We start from the raw sequence: 25,165 nt of genomic DNA, 5'->3' as shown, positions 1-25,165 counted from the left end.
CTGCCAATGCAGGGGACACGGGTTTGAGCCGTGGTCCGGGAAGATCCCACATGCCGTGGAGCAACTAAGCCCATGAGCCACAACTACTGAGCTCGAGTGCTGTAACTACTGAAGCCGCCCGCATGCCTAGAGCCCGTGCTCCACAATAAGAGAAGCCACCACAATGAGAAGCCTGCGCACCACAACGAAGAGTAGCCCCCGCTCGCCACAATTAGAGAAAGCCCGTGCACAGCAATGAAGACCCAACACAGCCAAAAAAATAAATAAAATAAAAAATAAAAATAAGTAAATTTGTTTATGAAGGGGAGGACCAAGGGTGGTAGATCCAGGAAAAGAGGTAGCAAGGGAGAATTTGTTGTTGCTTTTGTGTTTTGTTTTTAAGATGGAATAGGTATGCCTTTGTTTTAAAATACTGCAGGAAAGGAGCCACTGGAGGAGAAGAGTGAAGGTACATAGGGAACAGAAGAGAGAACAAGATGGGTGGGTGTACCTGTGCATAACATCCACATGTGTGCACACGTGCCCTCACTCTTACTTGTAAGCAGGCACTTCTTAGGCTCACAGTAGTGACTGCTGATAATCCACCACTAATGCATTTCCATATAGTAGCGTGGAAATTATCACCTGTGACTCAGCTGAGGTTACAGAGAGAGCCTTGCTATCCTAGGGAAGAAAATCATAGACATGTCGTATTTCAATACTGGGCAGATTGAATCCTCAAAATGGCCTTGGAGGGAGGCATATCTGTATGCATTGATGTGTTAAGAGGAAAAAAACAGCACTGTGTAGAAAGGACTATCATTTTTGTTAAAGAAAGAGAAAGGAAAACAGGTGGTGATTGGAGATGTATGTGTTTGCTATATGGTTATATGCATAGACTATCTGTGAAAGAATACCCAAGAAACTTGGTAACAAGTTGTTTCTATGGAGAGGGACTGAGGGTTGGAGTTGAAGGCAAGCTTACCACATGAAGGAGTACAGAATAAAAGTATGATTTTTTTTTTTACCACGTACATATTTATTGTATTTTTTAAAAAATAAGAATATCCAGAAGTAGTAGCACTGTCCATCCACACTGTAAATATAAAGTAGTAGGGGCAAGTGAAGCGTAAGCCACTCAGCCAGATTGTTAAAGCAAGTCAGCGGGAGGTGGTTTGAGGACCTAGTTATTCTGACTTTGAGTCTGCCTTTCTCTGGGAGCATGGGAGGTGATGATTCTCACCACCCAATAATAGGTTTGTAACTTTACTTCAAAATAAATAAAGTTATATAAAAAGATAAAAAAATACTAGGTTTGGTGTTAGGTTGTGTATTTCTCTTTTTTCCTCTGTTAAATTACCAACAGAAGGGTGGGAAGAATACGATTGGCAATGATGTACCTTCTCCTCAGGGAAGAAAATTCATTGGGAACCTTTAAAGGATTCTGTCTCTTTTTATTCCCCCTTCAGAAGAGGAATGTTTATCATTGCAACAAATGCCGGCTGCAGTTTCTCTTTGCCAAGGACAAAATTGAACACAAGCTTCAGCACCATAAAACCTTCCGTAAACCCAAGCAGCTGGAAGGTTTGAAACCAGGCACCAAGGTAAAGGGTTTGTTGACATTCCCTTTACAGATCCAAGAAGGGGAGGAATAGAGATTTTCCGTGTTCTGAGGTGTAACGTGGGTAGTGTCTAATTATCCCTTCCCTTGACTCACAGGTGACAATCCGGGCTTCCCGAGGGCAGCCACGCACTGTTCCTGTACCCTCCAGTGATGTCCCTCCCAGCACCTTGCAGGAGGCAGCACCACTGGCCTCCTCAGCGGACCCTCTGCCCGTCTTCCTTTATCCCCCTGTCCAGCGCAACGTCCAGAAGAGAGCTGTTAGGAAAATGTCAGTGCCTTCTTCTGGAGGCTGGGGGCCGGGTGGGCACAGTTATTCCTGATAGCTAGTGTAATCTGGTAGCCTTTTAGGTAGTATCTGTTGTCTAAATCGCCTACAATTTAGGAACCCCTGAGGCAGTAATAAGAATTTTCCTTGTTTCTTGACAGGAGTGTCATGGGCCGGCAGACATGTCTGGAGTGCAGCTTTGAGATCCCAGATTTCCCTAACCATTTCCCTACTTATGTTCACTGCTCTCTATGTCGCTATAGTACCTGCTGTTCTCGAGCTTATGCCAACCACATGATCAAGTAAGTCAGGATTAAACCAATGTTCCTATCTGGGATTTCAGGTTCTCCAGAACTCAGTGCATTCCCTCCCCTGCTTCTGGGGTTTCCTTCTTCAACTTTTAGAGCTGTTTGCCCACCTGTCCTAGCAGGTAAGAGGCCAGACCCGGCTTCATTTGGCTTTGATGGTCTGTGCTCTGATTTTGTAGGACCTTGCTACCCAAAACGTGGTCCAAGGACCAGCAGCACTCATTTGGAGCGTCTTAGAAATGTAGCATCTGACCCTGGTCACCACCACGCCACCCCCAACCAGAATGTGCCTTTTAATAGATTTCCCCCCACCCCCATGATTCGTTTGCATATTAATAGGAAATATTAATGTGATAGGAAAACAGGCTTGGGTTGAGGTTAGGATTGAGTGAAGAGGCATATCTTTTGTTGGGGCATTGTCAGTCGCTGGTGATCTCTAGTTTAGCAAGCAGAACCACGTAACTCATACCACTTTTTGTTTGTCTTCCTCAGCAATCATGTTCCACGGAAGAGCCCCAAGTATTTGGCTTTGTTTAAAAATTCTGTGAGGTAACAAAAAACTTATTGATGGTCTGTTAATTTATCAAGTTTTTACATTAAATCCCTTTTAATATTTTGGGGGGTGGATATATGAATTAATTTGACAGAGAGGAGAAAGGAGGGACGCTCTTTTTCTTTATTAAGCCTCAAAGCTTAACTCTCTCTAGTGTCACTGCTACATTTGTCTTATATACTCTTGACTCTCTTTCTTAGTGGAATCAAGCTGGCCTGCACTTCATGTACCTTTGTTACTTCTGTTGGAGATGCCATGGCTAAGCATTTGGTATTCAACCCCTCTCACAGATCCAGTAGCATCCTGCCACGGGGTAAGTAGGAGAGATGGGGATTAGGGAAAAAAGCTAAGGATACAGGTCATACCATGAGTCTGGTGCATCTCTACCTGGCCTGACCCATTCACTGTTTAGATACACTTCACCAAATTGGAAGCATTCTAACCTGAAATTTATATAAGACTGGGAAGACAGTAGGTTTGCTTTTTTGATTGAAATCTAAAGAACTCTTTGGAGGGTTTGTTTCTTCACTGAGCTAACACTTTTTTATTGTCTTTATTTCCCATAGGACTCACTTGGATATCTCACTCAAGGTAACAGAAACTCGCTTGATGGTTTAATTTCTATTTTATAGTATGTTTGGTCTTTATTATTACTACTACTACTATTATTATTTCATTTTTCTAGTTTAACTGAGCTTTTTCCTCCTCTCGTTGCTAACCTTTTAGGCATGGCCAGACTCGTGACCGAGTGCACGACCGGAACTTGAAGAATTTGTACCCTCCTCCTTCCTTCCCCTCTATTAAAGCTGCCACTGTGAAATCTGCGGGGGCCACCCCAGCTGAGCCTGAAGAGCTATCAGCTCCCATGGCCCAAGCACTCCCGTCACCAGCCTCAACTGCAACCCCACCACCAACCCCCACTCATCCCCAGCCTTTAGCCCTTCCACCCTTGGCTACGGAGGGGGCGGAATGTCTGAATGTCGATGACCAGGATGAAGGGAGCCCAGTCACCCAGGAGCCTGAGCCAGCATCAGGGGGTGGTAGTAGCAGTGTGATTGGCAAGAAGGAGCAGCTTTCTGTGAAGAAGCTTCGAGTGGTACTGTTTGCCCTGTGCTGCAATACGGAACAGGCAGCTGAACACTTCCGAAACCCCCAACGACGCATCCGGCGTTGGCTTCGGCGCTTCCAGGCCTCACAGGGGGAGAATCTGGAGGGCAAATATCTGAGCTTAGAGGCGGAAGAGAAACTGGCTGAGTGGGTGCTGACCCAACGTGAGCAACAGCTACCTGTAAATGAGGAGACCTTGTTCCAGAAGGCCACCAAAATAGGACGTTCTTTGGAGGGGGGGTTTAAGATCTCTTATGAGTGGGCTGTGCGTTTCATGCTACGTCACCACCTGACTCCCCACGCTCGGCGAGCTGTGGCCCACACTCTACCTAAGGATGTGGCAGAGAATGCAGGACTCTTCATTGAATTTGTACAACGGCAGATTCACAACCAGGACTTACCCTTGTCTATGATTGTGGCTATTGATGAGATCTCCTTGTTCCTGGATACGGAGGTACTGAGCAGTGACGACCGAAAGGAAAATGCCCTGCAGACAGTGGGCACAGGGGAGCCTTGGTGTGATGTGGTGCTGGCCATTCTGGCAGATGGCACTGTCCTCCCTACCCTGGTTTTCTACCGAGGACAGATGGATCAGCCTGCTAATGTGCCAGACTCTATCTTGCTAGAGGCGAAGGAGAGTGGCTACAGTGACGATGAGATCATGGAGCTGTGGTCAACCCGAGTGTGGCAGAAGCACACAGCTTGCCAGCACAGCAAAGGCATGCTTGTGATGGACTGTCATCGCACTCACCTGTCAGAAGAGGTGCTGGCCATGCTTAGTGCCTCTAGCACTTTGCCTGCAGTTGTCCCAGCAGGCTGTAGCTCCAAAATCCAGCCATTAGATGTATGCATCAAACGAACTGTCAAGAACTTCCTGCACAAAAAGTGGAAGGAGCAGGCTCGGGAAATGGCAGATAGTGCGTGTGATTCTGATGTCCTGCTTCAGCTGCTTCTGGTCTGGCTGGCTGAGGTGCTTGGTGTCATTGGGGACTGTCCAGAGCTAGTTCAGCGGTCCTTCCTTGTGGCCAGCGTTCTGCCTGGCCCTGATGGCAACATTAACTCACCTACAAGAAATGCTGACATGCAGGAGGAGCTAATTGCCTCCCTAGAGGAGCAACTGAAGCTGAGTGGGGAACAGTCTGAGGAGGCCTCAGCTTCCACTCCCCGACCCAGGTCATCTCCTGAAGAGACAGTTGAGCCGGAAAGCCTTCACCAGCTCTTTGAGGGTGAAAGTGAGACCGAGTCCTTCTATGGCTTTGAAGAAGCTGACCTAGATCTGATGGAGATTTAAGTGTTGGGGTCATGAGGGGGTGTGGAGTGGGGGTGGGAAAGTGTTAGGGAGGGTAGAGGTAAAGGGGGGTATACCAGGTGGGGGTATTTGGGTTATATTTTTTAATTTTATGCCACCACTCCCCCCTGATGTTGACTTATACATCCTTGTGGATTTGTGGATTATTAGGAAAACCGATAGTGATCACGTCTGAGCCGATGAGCTGGTCCTGGCCCTGTTGGTCATTCACTTCTGCTAAAAACAGGTTTTTGTGACTTTTTTTTAAATTTAAATCACTGTGCTTGGTATTTTTCTGACAAAATCAAGAAAAAGGAAAAAAAAAATCTTTCGTGGGCGAATGTTAAATCTTTTGTTTCCCCTTTTACCTCAACTGTATCATAGTACATCTGGGTTTTGTTTGTTTTACTGTGTGGCCAGTGTCTTTGGGCATGATGCTATCCAACCATTGTCAATGTGAGAACATTTCTGAAGATGGGAAAGACAAAAATTGTAGCTCACAAACTGGTTTATTATATATATATATGGATAAAAAAGTTTTTTCATTGTGGTCTTAACACTTTTATATAAAAATGAAAATGGAAAAAAAATCCCACTGAACTCTCTCTTCCTTCTCCTTTCTTTCCTTCCCTCTCCAGAGATGTTGGTTTCTACAGCAACTCTAAATATAAAATTGTGGCTTTAAAAATGCATGAAACCACCTTTAATCGTCCAGAATGATGAGTAGATTTTTTCCCTCACCACCCTCCCTCCGACAAAAACACAACAAAACCAATATTCTTTGCACCTGTGATCCTTGGCCCCCTTCCCCATTCTCACACCGTCACTCTGGACAAAGGATCATACATGGGTCATTAGCAAGCAAGAGGTACTGAGGTGATCACACAGAACCTTAGGGTGGAAGCCATTCCCAGTGTATGGGTCTTCATCCTGCAATCCATGGGGGCAGTCCCTGCCTTGTTGAACTTCCTCCTGTTAAGTGGACAGCATACCTGTTCAAGGGATCACATGTCCGCCAGCCAGCAGCTAATTGTGCAAGAAGTTGTATTGAACTTTAAAAAGACCACTTGTTGAAATTCCGCTTACCCTGTGGCTTTCCCCTATTTCTCTTAATGCTTAGAGAAGAACCTGACATGAAGAAACACATAGGGGTGTGCACAAAGAAAAAGACACGAATCTTTATTTTTCACTGCCAGCTTCAAGGAAAGAAAATTTTTTCTACAATTTGCATGAGGGATTTTTTTTTTTAATTGTATGTACTCAATGGCTATAAACTGAAACGTACTGTAACACACAGAGAAAAGGAGCAAAAATCCAGGTCCACCTTTCCCACAACTATACTATACTTCTGTCCATCCTGAGGCTTTCTGCAACGTTTCCCTCCTGTGAGCCAAGGAGGCAACCTGCACAGGCTTGTAAATGGTTCATCTTTAAAATGTACATAAGTGGAACATTTAAAAAAAATGAGGGGAAATGGATTTATAAACAATGTGGTTTTTTTCTAGGTTACCCTATTTGAGCAGGCTTTCACAGACTGGGAGATGCTCAAGATGTGATGGGCCTGGTGGTACAGGTGTGACATTTGTTACCACCTGTTTCTCCTCATCCGTTTTTTTTTTGTGTTTTTTAACTCCCAGCACACTATAATATAGTGAACTGGAGTATTCCCCTCCATAAACAGCTTGGCCAGCTTTGTGAACCCATGGCATTTGAAAACTGAACTGAGGATCCACCTGGGCTTCTCTTCCCCAGCTTTTTGCCTGATGCCATTTTGACAGAATATGGACTTTTGAGTCAAAACTTTGCCTTTCAGAAAGTTCAAGAACTATGGTCAACGCTATCTGCAGTGACTTAATCCTTCTCTTTGGTAGTCTCCACAGCAGCCCCAGATTTAGCAGAGCTGGGTTCCTGGCCTCTGCACACTGTATGACTTTCTCAATGGGTAATTTTTTTAAGGCCATAATACCAACAGTGGATCAGCTGGGTTTTGGCCAGGAAGTTACCTTTGTGGATTCTGCCCGCATGGCTTCGTAGTATAGGAAGTTTTTTTTGTTTTGTTTTTTATAATTCAGTTTAATCAATAAACAAGTATTTATTGACTACTTTGTGTTGAGACTGAATGTGTGGAAGATTCAAATTGAAAGCTGACAGTTTTCTTTGGCTTGAATTTACTAGTTGTAATCATGGGTAATACAAGTGGAGGGGTTTTAATTTCTCTCTCAGCTCTCACCTCACTGAATTTCTATACAGGCATACCTTGGAGATACTGTGGGTTGGGGTCCAGACCACTGCAGTGAAGCAACTATCATAGCAAAGCGAGTCACAGTCTTTTTGGTTTTCCAGTGCATGTAAGTTTATACTATAGTATATTAAATGTGCAATAACACTATGTATGTCTAAAAAATGATATACCTTAATTTAAAAATACTTTATTGCCAAAAATGCTGACCACCCTGAGCCTTCAGCAAGTTGTCATCTTTTTTTGCAGTAGTAACGTCAAAGATCACTGATCACCATATCAAATAAAATAATGAAAAAGTTTGAAATATTGCAAGAATCACCAAATGTGACATAGACACAAAGTAAGCAAATGCTACTGGAAAAATGGCACCAAGACTTTCTCAATGCAGGGTGGACACAGACCTTCAGTTTGTAAAACAACACTGCAGTATCTGCAAAGCATAAAAAACAAGATATGCCTGTAATAGTTTTGGGGTTTACTGCCTACACTAGTTTCTCAAAAAGAGGTTTAGAGAGGATATGCATCAGAATCACCCAGGGTGTTTTTTAAAATTCGGGTTTAACGCCATCCTGGTGATGGAACTGGCTAATAACCCCAACTGATTTGACTCACCACTACACCTAGGACTTAGTGAACACGATACTTGTAAGAGGTCTTCTGACAGTGCTAGAAATTAGTAGAAGACTTAGCTTAAATGTCGAAATTACTTAGTATTCCCCATGAAGGGTGAGGAGGTTGGACGGGTGTGGGATCAAGGCTGTTAGTTCCAGTTTGGGAGTAACCTTATACAGCTCTACGAGATGTTACATTTCCATCTTTGAAATGATGTTTTAACTAAAATCACATATAGAGCCAACATTAACCAGAAAGTCTGTATTTTAGACTAGTGCATGGGTGAAAACATTGAAGAAAAATGTTAAAAGCTAATTATGTTACCACACAAAGATTAAGTCTGACTTCTGTACAAAGCAGCCTTCGTACAGACCCAGATGAAGACAGTAATGGGCCTTTGGTATTATCATGCAGACCGTTCTATATATATGCTACCAGAACCAAGAACCAAAGGGTTCTCTGACCAGGGAGGGAGATGGCACACAGCAGTACTTAGCAGTTTCACTCTTGGTGTGACCTAGTCAAACAGTACAACCACTCAGCAAGTGTTTCAAAGGATTTATTTTACAAAAGAATAGTACCTTTGAACCAGCCAAGTTCAAAGTTAGAAGAAGGGTACAACTTCAGTTCTGGATAATGCCTCTGTATTTCATTCAAAGCCACTAAAAAGGAAGAGATCGTAATAAAATGGTGAAGCCATAGAGTGAGGAATCAATTCGTAAAAGCAGCTCTATCCTCAGCCCAAACCCTTGCCACCCAGAGAATTTTTTGGTTGAGACTTCCGGAAAAACAAAGCTTACTGCAACCAAGGGATCTCCCAACTATCTCTTCTACTGTAATTTTAATTTCAATCACCTGATCATGTGGGCAATATCCCAGCTGGTCTCCGCAGACAGGGGTCCCTCTATTTCAACACCTTTTTCAGTTACAGTGGCGATTTGAAACTGAAAGAAAGCAGAGATCTCAATGAAAATGCCAACCCTTATGTGAAAGAAGTCCCTGGTCAAAGGTCAAGTGGAGGGTCTTTCCCAAAGGTGAAAACAGGAGACACAGAAATGGGGCACTCTGCTTCAAAGTTTAGAGACTCGGGGATTGCAAAGCCTGCCAATTAGCTCCGCATCACTTATTATTCACACTTCTCACCCGGTTATAAGAACGGGCATCTCGATAGTACAGCACTCGCATGCAGCGTTCCACTAGCTCTTGGGCCTCAGTCTGGCTCAGCACTGGCTTCTTCTCCAGAACTTCTCGCAGCAGAGGCTAGGGATATCGGGGGTGGGGGTGGGGGGGAACATGGGAGATATCACGAGCTGAATACCAGGCGATTTGTCGCAAATCCACAGTGTGAAAAGAATCATAAATGAGTGAAAGGGCGACATTCCACCTACTGCCTCAGCAAAATGAACTCTGCTTACTTGTGCTAAGACCCACTTGAAGGGGAAATTCTAGGGTGTCCTCTCTTAGCACATGTATACTGACTCCCTCCAGGACATACCCCACTGTGTCATTATGGCCTCTGGACCAAAAAGAAAACCATCCGCCCAGCAGTACAGATCCTAGCCTGTTCCTCATGTCAGAATTTCAAGGGTAGAACAAGCAGACAACCACTAACCCCCCCTGCCTTCTGTCTTCTATCCCTCATCCCTCAATTGGCTACTTACCTGAGCCAAGTATGCACCATAACCGGTGGCCACCGAAGGGGCTTCATAGGCTACACCAAGCATGTCCACGTAACCCAGGAAGCTAACAGGACACAATAGGTCATCTTAGGTTTCTGTATCTTAGCTGTAGGAAGGGACCATGGGGTCTGAGGTAGAAGTGGGAGTCACTCAGGGGGAAGAGACAGACATACACGGGCACTACAGATTGGGTAGTCAAGGAAATGAGTTATTTGTATTCAAGTCAACCTCTCTCCATCAGCATAGCCTCCAATGACCATGGTGTTCCACAGGGGGTTCATCTTGGAGCGCCGGCTGTACGTAGCCCTGGTCAGCCATGAATGAATAGCTTTAGGGCTATAGCTGTGTCCATCTCCCAACAGCTCCTCATCGATCCTTAAAAAGAATTGGTTGTGAAAAAAGGGAGAGAACGGAAGTCGGGGTTTCCATCCACCCCCAAAAGATGTTACCACAATCTTCCCCATTTAAACTAAAATAAACTAAAATAAACTACTTATTTGCAAACATTCTCAAATCTTCCACGCCAAGTCTCCCTGTCCTCTGCTGCAGCTTCAAGTTTCTCCACCCTAGAACTTCTTGAGGGGATAAAAAACAGTGTATTCCCCTCCCCACTTGGAAACTACTCCTATTCTCGAGATGACTTACACCATTTGACCGAGAACTTGCTTCAAATATTGGAAATCAGCGTAGTCTCCGGAAGCACCCAGCATGGTGCTGTTGTTGACTCGCATAATGCGAGAGATGTTGCGGAAACGAGCCAAGGAGCCGTAGGAGCCCAGCATGTCTGCTGCAATCACCACTCCGCCCTCAAACTTGACGCCCAGGACCGAGGTCCCGGTCACCATGGGGTTCCTGGAGAGAGAGGATGGTCTGGAGAGGAGCGGCGCGGGGGGAGAGCCTGAGCCCGCTTCCCGCGTTGTGGGTTCCGCCTCTGACTTTCAACGGCTCCTTTCATTCTCCGGGACCCTCCTCCCCGAGCTCCCCCGCCGTTAGCGCGCCCCGGGGTGCCCCCTTCGCCTTCCCCGGCTCCCAGAACCTGCCGGCCGCACCAGGCCCCACGGTCCCTCCCCCTGCGCAGGCTAAGGCGCCGAGAGCTTACTGGGTGCGCGTAATCGGACCCCCGTAGAGCGCGGACGCCGGATCCACAGAGGAACCGGGAGTGGGCGGGATGCGGTAAAACTGCCCAGGGGCCAGTCCGCACCGCGACTCCAAAAGCGCTTCCATCTTAGTCACGGTAGCACGGGAAACGAAAGCGTTGTCGCCGACGGAAGCGGAAGTGATCCTTCAGTGCCACACCTTTCTTCTTCCTGCAAGCTACTTCCAGCTGCCATGTTGATAGGGTCAGTGCCGACCGTACCAGTGTCCCGGGTGGCGACCAAAACCCAGAGATGTGGAGTTGCCAGACGTCGTATCACGTCGCGGTAGAGTCTGGACTAGAACAGTATTCTGACGCACAAATTCAAGGAAGGGGTGGGTGGTGTGGGAGATGGGTATGGGTCGGGGGTGGATGGGAGGGCGGGGCACTTCAAGACGCTGACGCTGAGCGAGGAAGCAGAAATTCTCCTTTCCTTTTTGGATCCTTATGAAAAACAAAAAACCCACACGAAACTAACAGTGAGCCCAGGATCATGTGGCATATTCGACCCATTTTATATATAAGAAACCGAGACTTGTGTAGTGATTTACCCGATTACACAGCAAGTAGTAGAAGATCTGAGTCTTCAAACTCAATTAAAATAGGAATCATACAGTTGCGCGTACCTTGGGGTGTACGATATCTCAGATGGATCACTCACTCTGTAGGACCTTGGACAAATCTCTGAAAGTTTCCTAATTGTCAAAGGCTCTTGCCTACCTCTTAAACATCAGAAAAATTCCATTGACTGTGGGAGTGTAACTAAATTACAGGCGTTCCCTTCTCAATGTGGTTCTGTAGCAAGGGCTGGAAGCAGTGTCTAGAATCAAACACTAAACCTAAAACCACTACTTTGCCACAACTCCCTTAACAACTAGATTTAAAATTTTTCACTCAGCAGGAAACCAAATCAGTTTTGTTTTTTAAAATTCCCTGAGTTAATTTGAACCAAAGCAATGCAAAAAATTTTAGCCTAATGGAAATAAAATATTTTATTAGGTCATGAAACCTTGGAAAGGGAAGGGTCAAGATCTTGTGTTAGAGGCACCCAAATGATGCTCTTTGTATCACCTTTGGGACTTGAAAACTAGATAGTAGATTTTTTCTTCAAAGTAATAGCCACGTTCTCGCAAACCCCATATTCCAGGTGACTCTTGGACCTCTCTGAGGCTTACCTGGACAAATAGCAGGTGTCGTTTGTGATGACAAAAGGCTTACTGGGATTCCTCCAAAACTGCTTGAATACTTCACTTTCATAGCTACCAGAGTCCTCTTCATATGAACTTTAAAGCAATTAGCCATCAATTAATTGGCTATATCCTTGTTTAGAAGTGGCCTGAGGTGGCTTGCTGGTTTCTGGTCTCACTCCTTTCAAGGTCCCTAGATTAAGGCTCTGGTAGGGCCAGTACCAGTTCCAGAGATCAGGCAGGTGGTCAAATTCCACAGAGTCTAAAGAAGAAAAGTGAAAGGATCTAGAATCATTCAGCCTGGGAGTAGGATGACAGGGAAAGCAAACCACTAACATTTGATGATGCAATATTCAGAGGAAGGTGACCAGCATGTCTTTTGTGCTAAGATGAAAACAAGACATAAGTTAAACTGAAGGGGAAACTTAAACTTAAAGGGAAACTTATAAGAAGTTTCTTCTCTTTTTAAAGCATTTTTAAGTTTGCCCAGTTTTCTATGGTTGGCTATTACTTCGAGTTTAATTAGTATTTAGCTCTCACCAGTGTTCGAGCTTTTAAGTCAATAATCATCAGACTGGTTTTGTATCATGTCAGGGTATCTCTGGTTATGGGGAATGTCTTGAAATTCTCAGAAAAGAATAACACTAGACTAAATTGGAATTAATAATCACCATCATCACCACCTCACAAACATTTTCACTGCTCCATATTTTAGGAGAAGTGGTATTTGAAACTTCAACTCCAAAAGAGTTAAGGATCATTTCTTGACCTGCTCAGGGCCTGGCTCCAGGGGGCTGTAACAGAAAGATGAGAAAGAAAATGTGTCTAGCTTGTCCATGGCTGCACTACCCTGTGGGTATGCCCTGAGGATTTTTGTAATTTTACATCCTCTATAATTCAGTTCTGCAATATCTCTCTTGCAGGATGTGTCACACTTGTCTAAAAACTGACTTGCTAAAGCAAAAGTTCCACAAAAGCAGAAACAGATTGTCTTTCAACAGTGTCCCTTGATGCACAGAAGATTCAGATTCAGATGTGGTCCTGTTTATCTTTTTTTGTTGCCCATACTTTTGATATCATATCCATACTTTTGATGTCATATCCAAGAAATCATTACCAAATGCAATGTTAAGAAGCGTTTCCACTATGTTTTCCTCTAAGAGTTTTGTACTTTTAGTCCTTATGTTTAGAACTCTTAGCCATTTTGAGTTAAATTTTGTCTATGGTATAAGGTAAGGGCCTAACTTCATTCTTATACACGTAGGTATCCAGTTTTCTCAACATCGTTTGTTGAAAAGACTGTCTTTTCCTCATTGAATGGTCTTGGCACTCTTGTTGAAATCATTGATCATATGTGAGGGTTTATTTCTGGGTTCTCTATTTTATTCCATAGTCTATATGTCTGTCTTTATGACAGCGCCACACTGTTTTGATTATTGTAACTTTGTAGTAAGTTTTGAAATCAGACTGTACAAGACATTATTCTTCTTTTTCAAGATTGTTTTGGTAAAGATATCTTTAAATTTTATATTTTATGGCATTTTTTTCCTTTTGGTATAGAATTCTAGGTTGACAGTTATTTTCTTTTGGAACTTTAAATATGTTATTTCATTTTCTTCTGGCTTCCATTGTTTTTGTTGAGAAGTCATCTGTTAGTCATACTGCTGTTTCTTTGAAGATACTGGGGCTTTTTTCTTCTGACTTCTTTTAAGATACCCAACAGTGTCTCTGATGTTCAACAGTGTTACTAGGATATGCCTAGCCATGGTTTTATTTGTATCTATCCTGCTTGGGTTTGCTGAGCTTCTTGAATCTGTGGTTTGATATCTTTCATCAGTTTTGGAAAATTCTCAGCCATTATCTCTTTAAATATTGCTTTTTCCCAATATTCTCTCCTCTTTTTTAAGATTCCAGTTAAACATGTGCTAGATATTTGAGCATGTCTCCTATGCTTCTTACTTTCTTTTTGTTTTCCATTCTTTTTTATCTCTGTGTTTCAGTTTGGATGTTTTCTACTGACCTATCTTCCAGTTCTCTAATTCTGTGCCCAATCTGCTGTTAAACCCTTACATTTCAGATTTTGGCTTTTTGTTTGTTTTTCAGTTCTAGAATGTCCATTTGAGTTTTGGGGGTTTTTTTTTGTGGTATGCGGGCCTCTCACTGTTGTGGCCTCTCCCGTTGCGGAGCACAGGCTCTGGACGCGCAGGCTTAGCGGCCATGGCTCACAGGCCCAGCCGCTCCGTGGCATGTGGGATCTTCCTGGACCAGGGCACGAACCCATGTCTCCTGCATCAGCAGGTGGACTCTCAACCACTGTGCCACCAGGGAAGCCCCATTTGAGTTTTTTATAGATTCCAATTTTCTGTTTAAATTCATTTTCATTTATATGTCCATAATTTTTGCTATTTTCTTTAACATGTTAATCATTGTTATTTTTACATTCTTGTATGCTAATTTTAGTATCTGGATCATCTATGAGTCTTTTTATATTTTTTTTCTTTTCATTTTGGTCATATTTTTTTTTCTCTTTACAAGTCTCATGCTTTTTTATTGTTTGCCAGAAATTATGAATAACTACAGAAGGCTCCATATCATGTTCTCTTCCACCAGAGAGGGTTCTCACTTTTTCCTATTAGGCAGATAGGGTGAGGGACTGATTCACCTCAATCCAGTCAAGGATTAGGCTGTCTCAGGGTTGGGTTGCTGTTTCAGTCTGGTTCATCCATATTCTTCAGGCATGTTCCTCACAATCTTTTGACTGAAAGCTGGGCAGGTATTCATCTCCTTAGCTCTGAAGTGCTGAAGAAGATTGAGCCAGCTCTGCAGGCTCCTGTTCCAGGGAGTCTCAAAATCTGGCAGATATCTTGAGGAGGAGACCAGTTGAGTAGTTGAGGCTCTTCTCCTTTCCCTGCCTCAGCAGGTCTTCACTTCCTAATCAATAATGCCAGACTGTGGGAGGTTCATTGTGCCTTTTAGAAGCTTTTAACCCAACTCTCCAGCCTCATGAACATTCCAGGAGTTCCGCAAATTTTCCATAGATAAAACTAGCCATCATTAGAGGCCCTTTAAAATTTTAACTAGTCACTCCAGCATTGCATGACCACCAAAGTCTTTGGTGATTTCTTTTCCCCAAGCAGAGGCATTCTGTCTAGGTTAGGCCTTATCTTCAGCCTGTGCTCAGCTCACTTCAGAAACATTCTCCTGTCTCTGGAATTTTACTTGATCTAGTCCTCATTCCTTTGACATCCCCTTGTTGCCTTTAAAAAACATGGTTTTTGTAGTTTTTCTAGCTTCTTATTGCAGGAGGAAGACTGACCTGCCATGACCTACAGCTTACCTGTATTGGTTTATTGGTGTATTGGTGTATTGGTTTCCTGTGGATGCTATAGCAAATAACCACAATCTTAGTGGCTTAAAACAACAGAAATTTATTCTCTCACAATTCTAGAGGCCAGAATCTGAAAGCAAGGCAACATCAGGACCACACTCCCTCTGGAGGGTCTGGAGGGGGATTCATTCCTTGCCTCTTCTAGCTTCTGCCATTATTTGGTGTTCTTTGGCATGTGGGTACATAACTCCAATCTCTCTCCATCTTCTTCTCACCTTCTCCTCTTGGTCACATCCCCCTCTGCTTTTCTCTTATAAGGACACTGTGGTTACATTTAGGGCCCACCCACGTAATGCATTATAGTCTCTTCATTTAAAGATCCTTAGTTTAATCACATCTGGAGGAGAAAAAAAAAAAAACCCTTTTTCCAAATAAAAACTTTTTTCTTATTTTTCAAAAACGGTAACATTCACAGGTTCCAGGGATTAGGCTGTGGATATATCTTGAGAAGCCATTATCAGCCTACCACATCTGGAATCAGAAGTCCATGATTTGTTTTTTTTACCTTTATAACTGAAAAATAAAACACACATATAGAAAATCACACAAAACAAATACATGACTTGAATTACTTTAAGGCCAACACCCTTGAAACTACCATCTAAATCAAGAAATGGAACTTCTCCAGCTAGCCCAGTTCCAATCACAATTGTTTCCCTCTCCTAGAAAATAGCCACTATCCTGACTTTTATGATAATTATCCCCTTGGATTTCTTTATAGTTTCATCATCCAAGTGTGCTTCCCTGGACACTATACTTCAGATTTCCCATTTATTTGATTTTATATGTATTTTGAGTTTTTTAATCTACAGATTTCCTCCTCTAGCCCTTTCTTTTCATAACAGTGTATCTGTTAAAGACCCCAGGATGTTTGATCTGTATACCCTACTTTCTGCCCACAGCCTGGGTTTTGCTGATTGCATACTAATAGTTTAGTTCAACATGTTCCTCAGTCCTCTGCAGTTCCTGCACGTGGACAGCTCAATCCAGAGGTCTGTTCAGACTCAGGTTTGATGCCTTTGGCAAGACGGTAAGTGGTGGTGTGTTTTTTCACCAGGAGGCCCATTGTGTCTGGTTGTCTCTTTTTCTTGTGATGTTAGCAATTGCTTCTGTTCAGTTAATTCATTTGGTATTGCACAATAATGATATTCTAATTCTGTAACTTTGTTTTCATTCATTAACGTGAATATTTCCATAAGGGGACACTTTTCTCATCTACTTTTTTGGTTACCCAGTGTTAAGTTCATATAAGAAATGTCAGATAAATGCTTTATTCTTTCTCTTTAAAGACTTTTAAAATGATTTTGCCCCATCATTATCTAAATGTGACCAGTTAGCATTTTTTGTATTTTTATGAACTCATAGATTTAAACATTCATTCTGATGCTCAAATTATTCCAGATTTGGCCAGTGAGAGCCTTTTCAAACTGGCTTCTAACAACATTGTAAATCAACTATACTCCAATAAAAATCAATTTTAAAGAAAACTGGCTTCTGGGTCCTTTTAACATGTCCCCATCATTATTTGAGCACATCGTTACTTTTTGGCAAAACAGGATGTTCCAGGCTCATACTTTCTCTGCACCAGCCCTGGAATCAGTCATTTCTCCAAAGGGCCTTGATTCCTTTTAGTAGAAACTGGTATTTATTCCTTTTTTTGGTTTTTTGTTTGTTTGTTTGTTTTTGGCCGAGCAGCTTGTGGGATTTTAGTTCCCCAACCAGGAATCGAACTCGGGCCCTTGGCAGTGAGAGCACAGAGTTCTAACTGCTGGACTGCCGGGGAATTCCTGAGACTGGTATTTAGAAACCAAGATTTAGTCCCTAGGTGAGCTCATTACTGAGATATTGCTGTCCCCAATACTTCTCAGTGGAGAGAGCTATGCACATACATTTACATCAATATTTATTTCTATGTCTATCTACTTATTAGTAGATAGTAGATAACTTATTAGTTATCTATCCACTGAAAACTACAACTTTACACCAGTATCTCCAATTTCAATTCAACACTACTGGACATAACATATTCTAACTTTCTCCCTTTCCATATTTGTTATTCCCTTTTCTGAAAGTGAAAGTGAGAAACCTGGCTCCCATTATCTTCTCTATATATGTAAATCAATTCCCTTATGCATAACCAATCTCCCATCACTGCCACCAACTCCATCCCTTCACCAATGCCCTCCTCACTCTGCTCCAGCTCCAACATCCTACTGCACCATCCCCTCATGAAGATTTTCTCTGTACCCGACTCAGGCTCCCATACCTTACTATGGACCATCTCTCCAAGTACACACCCCCTTTATCCTACTGTGGCTCCAACAACCTACATCAGGTCACTGTCGCTGCCACCTCCCTGCTTAGACGTCTTCCTCACATCTCATGCTGGGCCACTGTGGCTCTGCACCATTTTCTGCTTCACACCTTTGCCTCCCTTGCTTGGTCCCACTTAATGGCTTTGGACTAAATTGTTCACAAAAGGAAGGGTTAGAGGAAAAGGAAAACATACAGATATATTTATTCTTAGTTCTACAAGTTATACATATATTTATATCTCTATCTATCTATCTCTGGCTTACCACCAATCCTTATGTTGATGTTGCTCTAATCATTTTGTTTGTAAAGTTTTTTTCTAGATCCTTCAGGGAGGGCTCATGGAATCTACATTCTCTTAATTATTGAATACTGGTAACAGTTGTGTATGCCCTTCAAACTTCCAAGTCAATTTTTTAAAAATTTTATTTTATTATTATTTTTTAATACAGCAGGTTCTTATTAGTTATCTGTTTTATACATATTAGTGTATACATGTCAATCCCAATATCCCAATTCATCCCACCCCAACACCCCCACCACCCCTGGCTTTACCCCCTTGGTGTCCGTACATTTGGTCTCTACATCTGTGTCTCCATTTCTGCCTTGCAAACCGGTTCATCTGTACCATTTTTTCTAGATTCCACATATATGCGTTAATATACGATATTTGTTTTTCTCTTTCTGACTTAACTTCAGTCTGTATGACAGTCTCTAGGTCCATCCATGTCTCTACAAATGACCCAATTTCTTTCCTTTTTTGGCTGAGTAACATTCCATTGTATATATGTACCACATCTCCTTTATCCATTCGTCTGTCGATGGGCATTTATGTTGCTTGCATGATCTGGCTATTGTAAATAGTGCTGCAATGAACATTGGAGTGCATGTGTCTTTTTGAATTATGGTTTTCTCTGGGTACATACCCAGTAGTGGGATTGCTGGGTCATATGGTAATTCTATTTTTAGTTTTTTAAGGAACCTCCATAGTGGCTGTATCAATTTACATTCCCACCAACGGTGCAAGAGGATTCCCTTTTCTCCGCACCCCAAGTCAATTTTGCTGGGTATAAAACCCTTAGCCTTGGGACTTCCCTGGCGGTCCAGTGGTTAAGACTCCATGCTTCCACTGCAGGGGGCACAGGTTCAATCCATGGTCAGGAGGTCCCTCATGCCTTGTGGTGTGGCCAAAAAACAAACAAAAAAAAAACCCTTAGCTTACATTTTTTTGCCTTAAGTATATCTTAGTTATGTTATCCTAATTTCTCTGACATAAATTGTTCCTGTCAAACAGTCTAATGACAATATAATTTTCCCCCTTTTCTAGGTCACTTGCTCTTTTTGCCTACATGATGAAATAATAATTTTTTCCTTAAAGTTCAATAATTTTACTAGAACAGGACTATGTTGGTCATTCTGAGTTGATAATCTTATATATGCAGTGTGTTATTTCAATATGTAGTGGTTTAATTTTTTTTCCTTGATTTTAGCTTTTAGTATGTATTCTCTATATCCCTTCATTTATTTTCAACTTAAAAAAATTTTACTTTCTGTTTCTCTTAAGGCATTATCTATTATATTTACTTAGTCTTATATTCCTTTTAATTTAGTCTTCATTTCTGAAGAGATTTTTTTCCTTTCTTAAAAATATTTATTTTGGGCTGCGTCGTGTCTTAGTTGTGGTGTTCAGGCTCTTCATACGGCACACGGGCTTCTTGGGCTTCTATCTAGTTGTGGTGCACAGGCTCAGTAGTTGCAGCGTGCAGGCTTAGTTGCTCCACAGCATGTGGGATCTTACTTACCCAACCAGAGATTGAACCCGCATCCCCTGCATTGGAAGGGGGATTCTAAACTACTGGACCACCAGGGAAGTCCCAGATTTTTTCTTTTATTTCCAGTTCTTTCCCGAGTTTAGTCACCTAATAGCTGCATTTTCAAATTCTGACTTCTGTTGTTCTTTTATTTCTTACATTATTTTCACAGTATCTTTCAGCTCATTTTGAAATGGTGGATTACGGTCTGTTTTGCTCGTGGACATGACTGTCTGGCGTGATTTCATTGTCAGTAGAGATGTTATTCTGCTTCTTATTCTCTTTATTTTTGTAATAACTGTGTGGGATTTGCCCTCGATCCTTTGACCCTCTTTTCTTTTGGAAACATTTGTTTTCCTGAACTTTTAGGAGGCAAGGTTCAGGATAGCTTTTCTAACTTCACAGAGCTCCCTCTGCTGTTCTTTTTGTGTAATTTTCAAAAACATGACCAGTTGCTCTCTCAAGATTTCCTAGCTTTGTTCTTCTTTTCCACTTTCATCCAGAGCTTCCTTCTCTTCGTGTGGCTCTGTTGTCCTGTTTTAATTAATTTTTATTCTACTTCCATCATTTTCTCCTCAGTGTGGAACCCTGTTCTAGCAGGAGCCTTGCTGGTCAGTTGGAGAGTTCCTGGGACTTAGACTACTCCAGCCTCTTCAGACCTTACCATGGACTCCTTGCATGTGTCAGCTATTGGACTGGGCAAAGCCCTGCTCTGTTTGAACTGCTGTTTTCAAATTACCCTGTTGTCCTTTCCTGTGAATATCTGTTGGCTTTTTTGGGGTCTGCTGTTCTCAGGTGTGTCAGAGGCCCCAGTGTTTCACTCTACTCTCTCCCACACAAATGCTGACACCACGCCGGTCTTTTAACTGTTGGTGGTTTGTCCCCACTCACTTGTTTTTGGATTCATGGGGATACCTTGTCATGTCATTTTGTAATTGTTGGAAATGCTGTTGATGGGATTTTGGCTTTGCTGTCTAGTTGTTCTGTTTTTATGAGAGAATTGGGTGAGATTCAAAAACTATGTAATCATCGTTGTTCCAGAATCCTGTACTTTGTTTTTATGATGTACAAATACAGAAAAGTGTACAGTAGAAAACAAACTCACCCATTAGTGAATTTTAGTGTACGTAAGTTATACATCAATAAAGTTGATTTTAGATGTTAAAAACAAAATTTAAGGGCTTCCCTGGTGGTGCAGTGGTTGAGAGTCCGCCTGCCGATGCAGGGGACACGGGTTCGTGCCCCGGTCCCGGAAGATCCCACATGCCACGGAGTGGCTGGGTGGAAATACATGGAAATACATCTACCAAATTGCTAACATTGTTTACCTGGGGCCAGTGGAGAAGGAGATTATTAATTTTGGAAAGACATATTTGTATCATTTGACATTTACTTTATCTTTGAAGAAAAAATATTTCCCTAAAATGAACTATTATTAAACTACCCTTTAACATTTTTTGTAAAGCTGATTTCATGGTGCCAAACTCTTTTAGCTTTTGCTTATCTGTAAAACTTGAGCTTGCCTTCAAATCTGAATGAAAGCCTTTGGGTAGTGTATTCTTGGTTGTAGGTTTTTTCCTTTTCATCACTTTAATTATATCATGCCCCTCCCTTCTGGCCTGCAGAGTTTCTGCTGAAAAGTCAGCTGATAGCCTTATGGGATTTCCCTTGTATATAACTTGTTGTTTTTCCCTTACTGTTTTTTAAAATTAATTAATTTATTATTTTTATTTGTTAAAATATATTTATTTATTTGGGGGCTGCATTGGGTCTTCGTTGCTGTGCGCAGGCTTTCTCTAACTGCGGCGAGCAGGAGCTACTCTTCATTGCAGTGTGCAGGCTTCTCATTGCTCTGGCTTCTCTGTTGCAGAGCACGGGCTATAGGCGTGTGGGCTTCAGTAGTTGTGGCTCACAGGCTCTAGAGCACAAGCTCAGTAGTTGTGACGCACAGGCTTAGTTGCTCCACGGCATGTGGGATCTTCCTGGACCAGGGCTCGAACCTGTGTCCCCTGCATTGGCAGGCGGATTCGTAACCACTGCACCACCAGGGAAGTCCTCCTGTGCTGTTTTTAATATTCCTTCTTTATCTTTAATTTTGGCTATTTTAATTACAGTGTGTCTTGGTGTGGTCCTCTTTGGGTTGATCTTATTTGGGATTCTCTGTGCTTCCTGGACCTGGATGTCTGTTTCCTTTCCCAAGTTAGGGAAGTTTTCAGCTATTATGTCTTCAGATATGTTCCCTGTACGTTTCTCTCTCTCTTCTCCTTCTGGGACTTTATAATGTGAATGTTAGTATGCTTGATGTTTTCCCAGAGGTCTCTTAAACTGTCTTCATTTTTGAAAATTCTGTTTTCTTTTTTTCTGATCAGCTTGAATGATTTCCACTACTCTATCTTCCAGTTTGCTGATCTGTTCCTCTGTATCATTTAATCTACCATTGATTCCTTCTAGTGTTATTTTTTATTTCAGTTATTGTATTCTTCAGCTCTGTTTGGTTCTTCTTTATATCTTCTAACTCTTTGTTAAAAACTTCTAACTTCTCACTCTGTTCATCCATTCTTCTCCTGAGTTCTTTGAGAATCTTTATGAGTATTGCCTTAAACTCTTTATTGGTAGATTGCTTATCTCCACTTAACTTAGTTTTTCTTCTGGCGTTTCTTCTTATTCCTTCATTTGGAACATATTCCATTGTTGCCTCATGTTGCCTAACTTGCTGTTTTTATTTCTATGTGTTTGGTAGGTTGTTTATGTTTCCCAATCTTGAAGAAGTGACCTTATGTAGGAAATCTCCTTTGGGGCCCAGCAGCACACTCCACTCTGGTCACCAGAGCTATATGCTTTAGGGTTGCTCTCTACATGTGCTGCGTGGGTCCTTCTGTTGTGTCTGGCTGACTACTTTGGGTGCATTGGTAGACATGGCTGGTCCCTGGTCTGGTTGGTTGCCAGGCCCTGCCTTGTGTGGAGGCTGCCAACTGATGGTGGTTGGGGCCGGGTCCTGGCTGTAGCTGGCTACGTGGCCAGGGGAACCCAGTCCTGATGCCAGCCCACAGGTGGGTGGAACCAGCTCCTGGTGTGATTGGCTACAGGCCCAGGGGTTTCAGAGCTAGTGTCAGACTGCTGATGCGCTGGACCGTAGCCTGGAGGGAGGTTCAGGGACTGTTGTCAGCCTGCTGGTGGGAAGGGCCAATTCCTGACATGGCTGGCTGCAGGGTCTGGAGTGACCTGGAGCTGGTGATGGCCTGCTGGTGGGTGAGGCCAGGTTCCAGGGCTGGGTCTGATGGCTAACTGCAAGGGGCCCAGGGCTAATGCAGGTACACTAGTGGGAAGGTCTGGGTCCTGGGCCCCCTGATATGTGGGGCCATGTCCCCAGGCAGCTGGGGACTCAGGGGGTCCTAGCGCAACTAGCCTGCTGGTGAGTGGGACTGTGTCCTCATTCAGCTAACTGCTTGGCCTGGGACATCCCAGGATGGGTGCCAACTGGCTGGTGGGCAGGGCCAGGACCGGCACTAATAAGGTGGAGGGAAGATTCTAAAATGGTCCTTACCACCACCAGTGTCCTTGTGGTGGGATGCACTCCCAAAACCAGCTGCTGCCAGCATCTATGTCCCCAGGGTGAATTTCAGTTGCATCCTGCCTCTCTGGGAGGCTCTCTGAGATCAGCAAGTGGGTCTGACCCTCTCAAATCACAGCTTCTACCCTGGGTCTCGGAGTATGTGAGATTTTGTGTGTGCCCTTTAAGAGTGGGGTCTATTTCCTACATCCCTCTGGCTCTCCCAAAAGCAAGCCCTGCTGGTCTTCAAAGCCAAATGTTCTGGGGACTTGTCTTCCTGATGCAGGACCCCCTGGCCTGGGGAGTCCGACGTGGGGCCTGGACCCCTTGCTTCTTAGGGAAAACCTCTGCAATTATAATTATCCTCCTGTTTGTGGGTTGCCCACCCAGGGGTATGGGCCTTGACTATACCCGCATCTCCACCTCTCTACCCCTCCTGTCTCTTTGTGGTTCCTTCCTTATATTTTTAGCTGTAGAAGATCTTTTCTGCTAGTCCTGAGGTCACTTTCATGGATAGTTGCTCTGTAAATGTTGCAGTTTTGATGTGCTTGTGGGAGGAGGTGAGCTCAGGGTCTTCGTACTCTGCCATCCTGGCCACATCCCCCATTGGGGTTCTTAATGGAAACTAATCAGTTGAGAAGGATTGACATTTTTATGTTAAATTTTCCCTTCTAGAAATACAGTTTACCTTTCCGTAGGCATTTCTTGATCTTTAAAGTAAGATTTCATCTTTTTCCTTATATAGACCATGGACTTTAAGTTTAATACTTTTTACTAATTTTGTCAACATTAATTCACTATATCAATAAAATAAGGGAGAGAACCCATAAGATTGTATCAATAGATACCCCCAAAGTAGCACTGTGTGAAAATCAGCCGCCATTCCTAATAAAACTCTATGCAAAATAGGAATAGAAATAGAAATCGTAAACATAACAGTGTCTATTTGCCAAAAACCAGCAACAAACACATTAACTGCTGAAGTATTCAAATTAAGAACTAGACCAGGGGACTTCCCTGGCAGTCCAGTGATTAAGATTCCATACTTCTACTGCAGGGGGCGCCGGTTTTATCCCTGGTCTGGGAACTAAGATCCCAAATGCTGCAGGGCGTGGCAAAAAAAAAAAAAGAACTGAAGAGGGAAGTCTACTGTTAGCATAAATATTCAACGTTAATTTGAAGATTTTACCTGATTTATTTATTCATTCAACAAATGTTTATTGAGTGTTTGCTATGAACTGTTTTAGGCAAACAGTCTATAGAGTAGTGAATAAAATTCTTGCCTTTGTGGAGCTTATAGCTGAAGCAATGAGACAATAAAGTGGAAAGAGTGGCATAAATATTTGAAAATAAGAGATAAAATTATTTATACTTTCAAATATGATTGTACTTCTAGAAATCCTAATCAATTAAAAACTATAAAAATTTATAAGAGAATTTAATAAAGTGACTGATAAAAATAAAGGTATACAAGCTTTTGAGAGTAGCAATGACCAGTGAAATAGACATGATTAAAATATCCCACTTATTGAAGTATTTTTTATTCATACTCATAGATTCACTGTATTTAAGAGTCCTAAATTTAAAAGAGCAAGCAGATGTTCACAACACATGCTCTCCCCAAACCACCCGGCCTGACCCATCCCATTCAGAGCACCCCTCATGCTGTGAAAGCTCATCTCCTGGAGTGCCCAGAAGAAAAGCCAACTATTTGCACATCCAGTTCTATTGCCTCTGTTCTTTGTGTTGGGGGGCCCATAGCTTGTGTATTAAATTAAGACTATGCAGACTATGACCTGCTGAATGAAGAGGCACAAGTCACCCACATAGGTTAACAGGTAGCTCCTTCAGCATCTGTGCTCACAGTTTGGGGAAGTAAAACCCTGGGGTCGTTTTGATTGAAGGCACGGTCTCAGTCCACTCACACAAAGGGAGTCGCAAGACATTACTTACAGTTCCCAGAAACGGACGGGCGGGGGGACAGGGGCATGCGCAATGAACCAGGGAAAGGTCAGTTCTCTGTCCCACATCACAAACAAGCAAGACATAGAGAGCAAGGTAGCAAGCAAGGGGCAGAGGTCACCAACTTTGTGGGCCTCAACTCTAAGGGGTTATTTTAAAAGA

At 42.9% G+C, this 25,165-nt stretch overlaps 2 protein-coding genes across 6 annotated transcripts in view; one reads left to right on the top strand and one right to left on the bottom strand.

Moving 5' to 3' along the window:
- POGZ (pogo transposable element derived with ZNF domain) overlaps positions 1-7,226 on the top strand; it is a 48,245-nt gene extending 41,019 nt beyond the window's left edge. For 4 of the 5 annotated variants that reach the window (XM_027097824.1, XM_027097821.1, XM_027097820.1 and 1 more), the window contains 7 exons: positions 1,449-1,583; positions 1,699-1,871; positions 2,030-2,170; positions 2,669-2,725; positions 2,930-3,042; positions 3,296-3,320; positions 3,456-7,226. In XM_027097824.1, the coding sequence (XP_026953625.1) occupies positions 1,449-1,583; positions 1,699-1,871; positions 2,030-2,170; positions 2,669-2,725; positions 2,930-3,042; positions 3,296-3,320; positions 3,456-5,127 (2,316 nt within the window). In that variant the 3' untranslated portion in view covers positions 5,128-7,226. The remainder of the gene's footprint in view (positions 1-1,448; positions 1,584-1,698; positions 1,872-2,029; positions 2,171-2,668; positions 2,726-2,929; positions 3,043-3,295; positions 3,321-3,455) is intronic. The other variant, XM_027097822.1, reaches the window with a different exon arrangement.
- Positions 7,227-8,521: 1,295 nt separating this feature from the next.
- Positions 8,522-10,923, bottom strand: PSMB4 (proteasome 20S subunit beta 4). The gene is made up of 7 exons (XM_027097825.1): positions 10,757-10,923; positions 10,303-10,509; positions 9,886-10,032; positions 9,640-9,721; positions 9,122-9,238; positions 8,834-8,922; positions 8,522-8,640 (listed from the first exon to the last, which is right to left on the bottom strand). The coding sequence occupies exons 1-7, from the start codon at positions 10,879-10,881 to the stop codon at positions 8,628-8,630; spliced, it is 780 nt and encodes a 259-aa protein (XP_026953626.1). The 5' UTR covers positions 10,882-10,923; the 3' UTR covers positions 8,522-8,627.
- Between the last annotated feature and the right edge of the window lie 14,242 nt (positions 10,924-25,165).

The sequence above is a fragment of the Aethalodelphis obliquidens genome, unplaced genomic scaffold (assembly GCF_003676395.1).
Source record: "Aethalodelphis obliquidens isolate GAN/ISIS:26980383/991018 unplaced genomic scaffold, ASM367639v1 scaffold116, whole genome shotgun sequence".
NCBI lineage: Eukaryota > Metazoa > Chordata > Mammalia > Artiodactyla > Delphinidae > Aethalodelphis > Aethalodelphis obliquidens.
The sequence above is the reverse complement of the archived record's forward strand: the minus strand, read 5'-3'. Positions and strand labels throughout refer to the sequence as shown.